The following is a 13,217-nucleotide window of genomic DNA, read 5'->3' on the forward strand; positions in this document are numbered from 1 at the left end:
CTGTCCTGTTCTGTGTAACTCCCACCACTCTGTAGGTGGCCATTTGTCTACACCCTTGAGTTCAGAGGAAGACTGGGTGAGGGGACCCTGGTTTTCTTTTATTCTTTGTGTAGCTACTGGGGAAAAGGACATTATATGAGACAAAAGAAACATTGTAGTACCATCTTTAGAGAGACATTTCATCATGATGAAATGAAGAAAAAATGATAGTGAGTTAGTTAATATTTCAAACATCAACATCCGCAAGAATGAAGTCACCATCTGACTTTCAGAAATGCCAGTGGAATGATTTAGCTTAGTAACTAGCGGAGACCCTTTTAAATTTTAATTACGGAGTTTAACTTACTAGCTATTAGGATTCACTTATATAGAGAAGATTAATGGTATGTATAATGATAATAATAATAATAGGTTTCTAACACTATTTTCTAAAAGTAAGTATTTTTAAATAAACAGAACTGAAGAGCCAACCTGGACATGCATATTTGGAAACATTGAAAACACTGAAAGATATACTAAATGATTCAGAAAGGAAGGCCCAGACATCTTTGAATGTCTTGAATGATCTTACAAAGGTGGAGAAAACCCTGCAGGAGAAAAAGGTAATATATATTGTAGGTCTTAGAAGTCTGGAGTCCTTTTTAATACCACATATCACTTATTTTGAAGTATGTTTTCAGCTACCTAAAAAAATATTAGCTATTTGTGGTCAAAATTGATCAAAAACTCCTTATAATTTGAAGGTTAGTTACTATAATGTAGGACGTCAGTTGAAAGAAACTTATTAAATATGACTAATAAAATAAAAGCATATTTTGTCCTTCTATTACAATTAGTCTAGAATTCTCAACCTGTTCATAATCTGCTAAAATGTCTTGAATAAAATGAATATTACTTGAATTGATGTGTTCTTTCTTCTGTGTTGAATAAAAATGCTTCTCTGGTCATTCAGGATATGTGACTGTGCGTTATTTCATCAGATAAAACAGATCAGCCATTGAGCACTGCACACTGGATCCTCACTGAGTGTATTGTTATACTGGATTTTAGTGTGGAGAATATATTATTTCTGGCCCACGCACAACTCATGAAGGGAAAGCTTTAACGTTTTTTGGTTATGCTTATTTTTCTTTCATGATTTTTACACAATTCTTTTTTAGTTGAATACCTCTTAAAAAGTGACCTTAGTCTGTGTTATAGCCCGTATTATTACATGTGTACAAATTATTGTGTGTATTTTTAATCTTTAAAAATTTTTTCCAGGCTCTTGATGAAATCCTTGAGAATCACAAACCTACATTATATAAACTTGCAGAAGAAACAAAGGCTTTGGAGAAAAATGTTTCTCCAGATGTAAAAACAATGTATAAGCAAGAATTTGATGAGGTTCAGGGAAAGTGGAACAAACTAAAGGTCAAGGTTTCCAAAGATCTTCATTTGCTTGAAGAAATTACTCCCAAACTTGGAGCTTTTGAGGTAAATCCAGCGGCCATTAGGACTTTATCAGAGAGTAAAATGGTAATTTATCATGTAAGATTCTAGTATGTATTATTTGGATATTTTGCATTTTTTTCTAGTCCTACATTTATTATGTATATAAGTTGGGATTTCTGACTTGCTCTTACTGTGCTGGAGACCACATTTGTTTTTGTTTTTTTGTTTTTTGTTTTTTGTGGTTTTTTTTGCTTTGCAAGATTGCTTCTTGGTAGAGGTGAACTGGATCTTAAAGAAAGAGAAAATTGCTTAAAACTGGTCAAAGTAATGTTTCAGGGATGAGGAGCTGGCATGATATTCAGACCAGTGATTAGGTTGCAGGGGAACTTGGTTAGAGTGGTAAAATTGCCCACCTCGTACCAGAGAGATGAGTGCTTGAAGCCGGTTTTTGAAGACTTCTTGAGACAAATCTGAGCTAGGCTGTCAATAAACGGTGTCGTATTGGGAAAGCAGGTCAATTGAGGGACATGAAAATTCAGGAGTAGAATCCTTTCCTACATCTGAAAATGTTGACAGATGAAGCAGCGATGAAGTTCCAGAGGAAGGGGCAAATGTTAGGACCTAAGGAGAAAGTGGTAAAAGTCAATGTCAGGTAAGACAGGATTTTAACATTTCATCTGGGAAGAAGATGGAGAAGTGGTCTCCAGCAAATCACCTGGTTTTCTATTAGAAAAGGTCTGGATGAAGAATAAGTCCATCACACTCTGTTCTCCGTCCTCCTGAGATCTCCTTACTTTGATCTGTTGTGTTTTGTTTTGTTTTCCCACTGTTGTATCTCAAGATAGACTTATGGTATAGTGCCTGGCACAGAGGCACTCAGTAAGTATGTTTCAATGAATGAAATGAAATTAGTAATAGATTTAAATTTGGATATATATTAATATGTAATATAATATATTGTATATATGTACATATATTTGGATTTAGTTTCCAAGAGAGTATATAAATGAGATTATTTACATATATATAAAATATATATGTCATATGGATGTGAGACTTTGTGTGAAGCATGTGATAAAGTGACAAGATTGAAAATTAAGACAAAATGTATGAAAGTGATGTTTTAAAAATCAAAATCAGGGAATATGTGGTAGAAGAGAGGCTGGTAGACTCTACAGATCAGTGTGAAGGTGTCCAGAAAGATGAGACAAGAGTGGTGACCACTGAACTGCCCCAGTGGGCAGTTCCAATGAGTGACCAGGAGAATAAAGATAGTGAGGTTTCTTTCTCTCTGTGTGTGTGTGTGTGTGTGTGTGTGTGTGTGTGTGTGTGTTGGTAGTGGAAGGAGTTTTTTTTCTAAGTGTAAACTTCGGTTTTATACCAAGGCTGAGCTCTCCTTAGAATAAAGCATTAATTTTGGGGCGTGTGGGTGGCTCAGTCGGTTAAGTATCCAACTTCAGCTCAGGTCATGATCTCAAAGTGCGTGGGTGTGAGCCCCCCGTCAAGCTCTGTGCTGACAGTCCAGAGCCTGGAGCCTGCCTCAGATTCTGTTTGTCCTCTCTCTGCCCCTCCCCGACTTGCACTCTGTCTCACCCTGTCTCTCAAAAATAAATAAATGTAAAAATAAAATAAAATAAAAAAAGAATAAAGCATTAATTTTGAAGAGGAGTGTGTTATGTGTAGCTTAGTATTTTTGAATCATTTTACTTTGTGAGTGGATCCACTTCCCCTTATCTGCCTTCAGTTATAATTCTCACCAACTTTAAAAAAACAGAATTACCCTTACTCATGATTGTAAAATTTTGGTTATGGCTCAGGCATTGCATTATCAGTGGGACCCAACTGAAGTGATTTTGTACCCTGCTCCCCTCCCCCCAGGACATTTGTTAATGTTTGGAGATTTTTCTGGTTGTCACAACTTTAGGGGGAGAGGGTGTGCTCTTGGCTCCTAGCGTGCAGAGGCCAAGGTTACAGCTAACGCACAAGAATTCCCTCACAAAAAAAGAATTTTCTGGCCCTAAATGTCAATAGTGTGAAGGTTGAGCAATGCTGGATTAGAGATTTCTCATCTTTTCTAAAGAGCATTGCTTTGCTTTCAAGTTTAAATCTGAGATGCAGTTAGGGAAATTAACAGGTTAATTTTCTTTGGACTTGCAAAAGTGTATTTTTAGGGTTACCTAAATGTGTGCCAATATTTTAATACGGAGTTTAAAGAAAAGAAATTGTCTTCCAAAACGCAGAAGAGAGTCCTGTGGTTATAGTAATCCAGCTTTAGGCTTTCCTGCACTGTTGTTACTCATGTAGCCTGTCCAGGCACTGGCATTTGGAATGTGTGCCAAATTTACTTACATAACGAATACCCCAGATATTTAGACTTTTTAGTTGTTTTCACAGTAGCAGATTTGTAAAGTCCAGCTATTCTTTATTTTTTGTGTTTAACTACAAGATTGTTGACAGTGTTTGTATTCCCTAATTGTGCAACCTCTTTATTGAAATATATATATATATGTGTGTGTGTGTGTGTGTGTGTGTGTGCGTGTGTGTGTATTTTAATTTTTTTTAATGTTTATTTTTGAGAGAGAGAGAGTGCGTGCGCACGCGGGGCAGAGAGAGAGAGAGGGACACAGAATCCGAAACAAGATCCAGGCTCTGAACTGTCAACACAGAGCCCGATGTGGGGCTCAAACTCACAAGCTGTGAGATCACAACCCATGGCCGAGTCGGCCGCCCAACCAACTGAGAGCCACCTAGGCACCTCATATTTTTTAATTCTAAAGAAAACTTTTACTCCTTTATTTGCTTTGTTTTGCAGGCATTGCTTTGTTACTTAATTACTTATGGTTCATTTAGGACAACTTAATTTTTCACCCAAAGCTAGTTACAATAAATACTCATTTGCAGGTTAGCATTTTTCCCCCCTTTTCAATTACCTGATGGACACTTTTTGGCCATTTAAATTCTATTTGTCTTTAAGGCATGAGGCACAGTAGGCTTTTGATTCATTGTTATTTTACGATGGTGTTTCTTAGGAAAAAAGTGGTTGGCTTGTTTATTTTTAAAATGGATTTTTAATTATATAAGTAATGCATAGAGACCGTTCATTGTGATGTAATTGGATAATAGAGAAGTATTTAGAGTGAACATTTAGAGTCTTCCCCCGCCCCCATACCATTTCCTTTCCTGAAGGCAGTTAATATTAACAACGGGTCCCACGGAAAGACATTACATGCTCATAGATTGGAAGAGCAAAGTTAAAATGTCTATACTAGCCAAAGCAGCCTACATATTTTGTGCAGTCCCTATCCAAATACTAACAGCAGTTTTCACAGAACTAGAACAAACAATTCTAAGATTTGTATGGAATCACAAAAGACCCTCAATAGCCAAAGCAATCTTAAAAAAGAAAAACAGGGGCGCCTGGGTGGCTCAGTCGGTTACGTGTTCGACTTTGGCTCAGGTCATGATCTCGCGGTCCGTGAGTTCGAGCCCCGCGTTGGGCTCTGTGCTGACAGCTCAGAGCCTGGAGCCTGTTTCGGATTCTGTGTCTCCCTCTCTCTCTGACCCTCCCCTGTTCGTGCTGTGTCTCTCTCTGTCTCAAAAATAAATAAACGTTAAAAAATTAAAAAAAAAAAGAAAAACAAAAAGAAAAACAAAGCTGGAGGCACCATAATTCTGGATTCCAAATTATATTACAAAACTGTAGTAATCAAAACAGTATGGTACTAGCACAAAAATAGACACAGATCCAGTGACACAGAATAGAAAACCCAGAAATAAACCCTCAGTTATATGGTCAATTCATCTTCGACAAAGCAGGAAAGAATATCCAATGGGAAAAGGACAGTCTCTGCAACAAATGGTGTTGGGAAAACTGGACCACCACATGCAAAAGAAAGAAACTGGACCATTTTCTTATACCTTACACAAAAATAAGTTCAAAATAGATTGAAGACCTAAATGTGAGACTTGAAACCATAAAAAAACCTAGAAGAGAACATAGGCAGTAGTAACCTCTTTGACATTGGCCATAGCAACTTCTTTCTAGATATATCTCCAGGGAAACAAAAGCAAAAATAAACTATTGGGGCTACATCAAAATAAAAAGCTTATGCATAGCAAAGGAGATAATCAACAAAACTAAAAGGCAGCCTTCGGAATGGGCGAAGGTATTTGCAAATCACATATCAAATAAAGGGTTAGTATACAAAATACATAAAGAACTTATATAAAAACTCAACACTCCCCAAATCACTAATCCAATTAAGAATGGACAGAAGACATGAATAGACATTTCTCCAAAGAAGACATACAGATGGCCAAAAGACACATGAAAAGATGCTCAATATCACTTACCATCAAGGAAATACAAATCGAAACTACAGTGAGATAATCACCTCACACCTGTCAGAATGGGTAAACTCAAGAACACAAGAAATAACAGGTGTTGGTGAGGATGTGGAGAAAAAGGAACTCTCATGCACTGTTGGTGGGAATGCAAACTGGTGTAGCCACTCTGGAAAACAGGATAGAGGTTCCTCAGAAAGTTAAAAGTAGAACTACTCTGTGATCCAGCAATGGCATTAATGGGTATTTACCCAAGGAATAAAAAAACACTAATTCAAAGGGATACATGTACTCTTATGTTTATAGGAGCATTATTTATAATAGCCAGGATATGGAAGCATTAACTGATGAATGGGTAAAGAAGCTAAGTACATACATACCGTGGAATATTACTCAGCCATAAAAAGAATGAAATCTTGCCATTTGCCATGACATGGATGGATCTAGAGAGTATAATGCTAAGCAAAATAAGACAGAGAAAGACAAACATGTTATTTCACTCATATGTGGAATTTAAGAAACAAAACAAACATGCAAAGGGAAAAAGATACAAACCAAGAAACAGATTCTTAATTATGGAGAACAAACTGATGGTTACCAGAGGGGAGGGGGCTGGGGGCTGGGTGAAATAGATGATGGGGATTAAGGAGGGCACTTATGATGAGCATGGGGTGATGTATGGAATTGTTGAATCACTGTTAAAAAAAAGGGTTCTTGCTAGAGGCTAACATATTCCAAGTAAAAAGGGAAAGCTTATGAATGTTATTAATTTTAATCATTTTTTTTCACCCTAATAGAAACAAATGATGTTGGAGCTCCATGAGGGACATTTAAGTAGTACACAGATGCATGAACTTGGAGTATGAATCCCCTACTGAAAATAATGATGATGCCTTTTATCGGCACAGCACATTTAAACTTTGAACCCGTTCTACAGTACTTGCAAAAGTGTCGTTATTTGTGTGCAAATTTTAGTTTTCTGTTACTTGTTGACAAATAGTGTCTTTTTTCATCTGCCTACGTTTCCTTTGTCTGCATGGCTGGTTTCTCTGTACACGTAGAGGTTTGGCCTGCGTATTCTTATTCAGTGTCATGTTCATGTAAGTTCTTAAATCTTTTTTTTTTTATCTATTCCATGCCAAAATAATGACCTCAGTTCCTGTACTTAAGAATTAAAATTAATTGGTGCTTTTAAAACCCACTTCTTCCAGGCAGCTAGACATTTAAAAAATATATGAAAAAGTTTTTTCATTATTGATTTTACTTGATTTTCTTATGAGTTATGAGAATTAAATATAAAATCCTAAGAGGCTGTTTATGTATCTCTTATCACCAGTAATGATGTCTTTGGATTCAGGGGCTTCAGGTATTTTGTATTGTTTCTTTTTCCCTATTTAAATTCTTTTGTGGTGCGGTATCCCTGCAAAATCGTGCAACTGTCCCCAAGGCCCACACAAAACTCTGTCTTAGGTTTACCACTGCTCCTCCCTTTCAGACACTCCTGTAGCCTCTTCCTGCTTTGTGCAGACTCTCAGTCCCTTGCCCTGACAATCCCATTGCCCTTTACATCTGACTCCAGCTTCTAGTCGTGCCCCCTCAAATCCATCTTCTACAGTGGTGGCAGAGTTCCACTTCTGGAAAGTATGTGGTTGTCTTTGCCCTGGTAATAGAGAGTGCGCTCATAAACATCCTAGCTTCTGCCCCTTCCTTGTTCTGAAGCCCCTCCTGCACTGTGCCCCCTGTCCCCACCCCCTCCTTCCAGAGCTGAGTGGGGTGAGGAGAAAAACAGTGTAGTGGATCACAAAGACCCCACATTGGATAATTGCCTTTCTCCGGAAATGTCACTTGCTTGCTAGGAATTCACATCCTCCTCTTCTGAGCTCATCCTTTAAGAATAAGCTTGTTCCACAAGCAGTCTTTCGTCTCGCTCACCACCATACCCCCCAGCTGATTATTCCCTCCTCTGTGATTCTACTACGCCTCGTTCATGCCTTCACAGTCCTCATTTCAGGCCAGTTTTTTTTATTAAGGCTTGACTGTGTGTCTGTCCTCCCCCCCCTGAGGACTGAGCTCTTTGACTACAGGAACCCTGTGTGGCAAGCAACAAGTAAGTGGGTGTGAATAATTGGTTTGTAGGTGCCTGCAGGCATCTTACCAGTCACATTTCTCTACGAAGTTGGGTCTCTAAGATCTAAATGCCCACTTTTCACAAATGACGGGACCTTGTATAGTCACACCCCTTCCTTCAGTTGCTGAGCACTCAGAGGACACACTGGCCCGCTGTGCTCTGGCCCAGCCTGTGGAAGGGGATGCGCCGGAGCTCTGAGACATGCAGAACCAACCAGGCTTTGAAATTACTCTGGAAGGCACTTCAGAGTAAAAACGCAGTGGTAAATACCTTGTAAGAGTAACCTGCGACATGGCCGATCTCACTTTTTTCGGGTAACATATAACTGATACAGTGATTTCATAAGGTCTTTTCCCCCCTCACTTTGAATGCATTTTACTTTACTAAAGGGAACATTGGTGCATTCTAAACCTTACATTTAAGAACTCTTGTTAATTTCAGATGATAAATGCTGTAGCAGTGTCATTGTTGGTCTTCCCTGCTAAACGAAAGAGCGCTTTTTAACGAGTGTTTTTGAGGTTTATGAATATTATAAAACCAAACAAAACAGAAGCCTCATTACCTCAAGTTACTGTTTTAATTCTGGTTTCACACTTCTTCTCGCCTGTGTCTTGGGCTAGAAATTGCTTAAAAAGCTGTGGACATTCCAACAGATGGGGAAGGAGTGAAATAAAATGCCAAGAATGTAGCTGTCAACAAAATCCTGGGAGGTAGTTGTGTATTTTGGAGTCTTATTGTCTGAAATCCAGAGTTACCAAGCTTCAGATTTCCTCCGTCCCTAGCTCAGGGGCCAGGATGGGAGATGGGGTGCTTCGTTGGTTAAAGGAGTTGTTTTTATGACCTTGCACTCCTTTTCTGTGACCCACCGACAGGTGTTACCCATCTCAGATGCGTACAAATAATGCCTTTGAGCAGAGATGGTCAGTGTAGACATTTTGGCCCTTCCAAACTCGAATATTTGATCCTTTGGTTTTCAAAACTACCATATTATTCATTTTCTATTTGTTTCAGAATTTTGTGAGTGTAAATAAGGATGTAGTTTAGGACTTACAGTTTATTTTGTGTCTATGAAATAATGACAGTGAATTTAGAAGTTTACTAGTATTTTAAAATGTTTTCTATTGCTTCAAAAGAGCTGAGGTCACCCGAAGAAGTGAGGACATTAGAAATTACCCAATGTGAACACATATATAATATTCAGAATATATATCATATATAACATATATGTGTGTATTCTGTAAGTGAATGGAGATGGATAAAAAAATTAAATAGTCATTACTGTACATTAGAAACTCAGAAGTGCATAAGTTGAGTGATTTTTTTTAACGGGGAGAGAAATAATTTTCATGTAAGCTCTTGCACTTTCTTTGGAATTTTTCTTGTATGATTGAATTAAAGATGAGCAGACTCTGGGTGCCTTTTCAAAGCGCAGGAAACACCTGCCACAGGTAGACTGAGACAATAATTTCTTTCCGGGGGAAAGGGGAGGCATTGGAGGGCGGAGCAGAGCTCCCCATCTCCCACACCTACCTGCACGCAAGTGCTAGCTGGAATTGCTCTTACTAACCCATTAATGCACCCACAGGGTGGGGGGTTCTGCGAGAGGCTGCTGCTGCCAGGCCTTTCTAAAGTTCGGGCCTTCCCTCATTTACTGGGTTTCCTTCTGCTGAGCTGAATTCAGGAGATCTAGTAGCTCTTTTAAGCAGTTACTTTTAAGAACAAGGATTAATGTTGGCATTAGTTAAAAATACTAAGCTGACTCATGCCAGCATGCACTCTCTCTGAACTTGGAAGTGGTAACTCTTCATGGCTTAATTTTGGTAATAAGGCACTAGGTTTTGTAGATCTTAGTAATAATAGCTAGGCTTTATTGCATGCCTGCTCTGTACCAGGCCCTGTCCAAACATTGTCTCTGTTTTTCCAGAGGCAAGGTAGTTGTTATTATTCATATTTTATAGATGAGCTGCTGAGGCTCAAAGAAAAGAAGTGAGTTTCTCAAGACCTTGTGGCTGGTAAGGGGCCGACCTTGGTATTTTCACTTTCATCTTCTTATCATGGGTCACACACTGCTTCTCTTAGAATTCGGTGTGGCCAGGATTATGTGAAGGGTTTTTAGTAGGGAAAACAGATTTTCAAATTCCTGTCTGTTCCTTTGTTACTGTTGGGATGATCAGTTGGTGTTCATGGCTTGTCTGTTTCTGTTTCATTCCTCTTTTTTCTCATGTTAAAGTGTGTGAGAGAGAAGGAACAAGTGTGTGTGAATTGTGTGTCCTCCCCGTGGGTCTGTGTGTATCTGGGAGAGGGAGGAAGGAAGGGGGTTGATGCCACTTCTCACAAGCGCTGGACTGAGGCTGCTCGCTTCAGTCAAGGCTGGTTGTGATGAAAACCTCCATGGAGTGGAACGCTTCCACGTAAATTTCAAAAATCCTTGGCCCAGAAGACTATCAGTTTTTTATTTTTATTAATTTCTTAATGTTTATTTCTTTTTGAGAGAGAGCGAGTGGGGGAGGGGCAGAGACAGAGGGAGACACAGAATCCGAAGCAGGTTCCAGGCTCCCAGCTGTCAGCACAGGGGCTGACGCGGGGCTCGAACCCATGAACCGCAAGATCATGACCTGAGCCAAAGTCAGACGCTCAATCGACTGAGCCACCCAGGCGCCCCTATCAGTTTTTTAAATTCAAAACTGGAGTTACTGAATTGCCCAGTTATACAGCAGTAATGCTGCTTTGAATTCTTAAGTTTAGAATGGAGAGTAATGCAAGAAGTGGCAACAAATTAAATGGACAGTTAAAAGAACGTCTTTTATGAACTCTGCATATGTATTTGTAGCTTCTCTCTTTTTTCACTTTTATCTGTTTTAGATATTTGTAAAAAGTTTATTTTGAGAGAGAGAAAGAGAGCGCGAGTGGGGGTAGGGGCAGAGAAAGAGGAGAGAGAGAGAACCCCAAGCAGGCTCCGTGTGCTCAGCGCAGAGCCCAACGTGGGGCCCAAACCCACAAACTGTGAGATCGTGACCTGAACTGTAACCGAGAGTCAGAGGCTCAACTGATTGAGCCACCTAGGCGCCCCTGCACTTCAATCATTTTGCATCCTGCCTCCCCCTGCCCAGGGCATGTCTTACCAAGTAGTCCTGTATGGTAAGATCTTAGGGCGTGGAGCAAATGCAGAAGAGAGAGGTAATTGATCAAAATAATATGGAAGAGCAAGAGTGCATGAGCCTGTGAGAACAGGCTAGTGACAGGCTAAAGAACAGAGGGAAAGCATGCTTGAGGAAGCGCACAGCATAACTGAAAGAGTTTACAAAGAAGCCGTACTTGGAAGCATGTGTGGGGTGCAGAGTGTCAGTAGAGGAGGAGGCTGAAAGGCCTAAACAACAAGTGCTTTCTGCTCCCTGTCTTCATCGGAGGAGGGCCCTGCAAATTGGAAAGGTGACCATTCTTGAGGGGGCATTAATGCCTAGATCAGGAGTTAGATGGGAAAACTACCCAGATCCTTCAGACGCCTAAATCAACATCCCGAGTAATGTGGGGATTTTACTCATGGTCTCAAGGCCACATTGTGCATCTTGTGAGAAAGTACCAGAAGAATGGAGATGATGCATGTCTTACTTAAGGGGGAACATTATTTTCTAGAAGGCAAAGACCTGAAGTAAGCTTGGTGTCCGTTCCTGGCAGCGCTGTGGATAAACGGCAAACCAGAGATCTTCCACGTGCTTAGGAAGGAATGTGGTGGTCACCAGGAGTCATGGACACCACCGAGAACCCTTGCCCAGACTGATTTCCTTTAATTACTGCTTTCCTTTATTTATTTTTCGGAGGAGGGATGCTAGATTATCAGATATACAGATTCATAATCTTACATTTCATGTGCGCTCATTCGGTTCAAATAATGGCTCACAAACTCATTTTTGGCAAGTAGTGACTTCATCGCTAAAATACCTGAGAAATCTCTTCCGAACCTGTAAGGTTCGGAAACCTTGGCTTATTTTGAAAACTAAGCCAAAACCTGGTTGAATAATGAATGGCATGGGTCTTTGTGAGGAAATGCTCAGGTAGGCACTATCACTGGCCTTATTTTTTGCCAGAAAAAAACCCAAAACCCAACAACAAAAAATTCCCAAAGAAAAAGGACACCCCTACTGTCAGATTTGCTGACAAGAGACGGGGGGAATAGCTGACAGCAAAGTGGGGAGACTAAAACTTCAAATCATTTTGTTGGCTTTTTATGATTACATTGTTAGCTATAATTGTTAGCATAACTAGGCAAAATTTAATATTTGTAAATATCAGTCTTGAATTTATTACAGCAGTCATTTAAGCAATCGATATGAGGTAGGGGAAATGTAATTTAGAGGTAGTTATGGGAATTTTGGAGTTTTAGCTAACCATAAATAATAATTGTGACTAATATATCTATAAACAAACAAATAAAAAAAAGAAAAAAAACCCCACAACCTATAATAAGAAAAGTAAAACTGAAACAACTTTAGCTGGCATTTTATGAGTGGAATAGCCATACGTGAAACAGCAGGTTCTATCTTGACCATTCACTCCAGCATTATAAGGGGAAGGGTAGTTGGTTCTGTGTGGCATGTTGTAAGGACATTAAAAAATTGATTTAGTGTCCTGAGCATGTTGATGAGTGTGGTGAGTGCCATACCTGGATCTCATGTTCTAGAGACATCACTGAAGGAATTTGGAATGCTTAGCGCCAATAGGAGACTAAGGGAAGACACAGTGGCTGCCTTTAAATTGGAAGGTCATCTTTGAACAGGATTGTAAATGTATCTCCATCCTTAGGGCTGAACGAGAAGCAAAGAATTGACAGGACATAAGGGAACAAGTTCAGCTCCACATCAGGAAAGCTAACAAGTGAGCCTGGCCAGTGACAGAATGAGAGGCCATGGGAAGAAATGATCATAACTTTGCTCTCGTACTGGAGACCACACTGCACCTACTTGATTGCATTAATGGCCCAGTTCCAATGTTACCGCCTCTGTTTCTCCCTGCAGCACGTTCTCTTTCTCACTTGTTTCTGATCTGCAGTACCATACACTGTAGGGATCTCAGTGGGTGCCTAGGAAATATTGGGTGAAAGCCATGCAGCTGACCTGTGGACTCCCCTGGGTTCCTAAGTCACACAGTGCCCAGCATAGAACTAGAGCCATCGATTGTGTTCCCTCCACCGTGCTATTGATTTCTTCCTGCTGTGAGTAGCTAGCTTTTAGAGAAAAGTTGTTCTAAATCATAGGAGAACAAAAGATTTTTTAGCTAATTACACCTAGAAAAGCATTTTTCCTGTATTTTGAAT

At 39.7% G+C, this 13,217-nt stretch overlaps 1 protein-coding gene across 1 annotated transcript in view; it reads left to right on the forward strand.

Moving 5' to 3' along the window:
* Positions 1–13,217, forward strand: part of UTRN (utrophin) — a 514,156-nt gene that overhangs the window by 163,141 nt on the left and 337,798 nt on the right. The window contains exons 22-23 of the mRNA XM_042987266.1: positions 457–602; positions 1,264–1,476. Of these exons, the coding sequence (XP_042843200.1) occupies positions 457–602; positions 1,264–1,476 (359 nt within the window). The remainder of the gene's footprint in view (positions 1–456; positions 603–1,263; positions 1,477–13,217) is intronic.

The sequence above is a fragment of the Panthera tigris genome, chromosome B2 (genome assembly GCF_018350195.1).
Source record: "Panthera tigris isolate Pti1 chromosome B2, P.tigris_Pti1_mat1.1, whole genome shotgun sequence".
In the NCBI taxonomy this organism is placed as follows: Eukaryota; Metazoa; Chordata; class Mammalia; order Carnivora; family Felidae; genus Panthera; species Panthera tigris.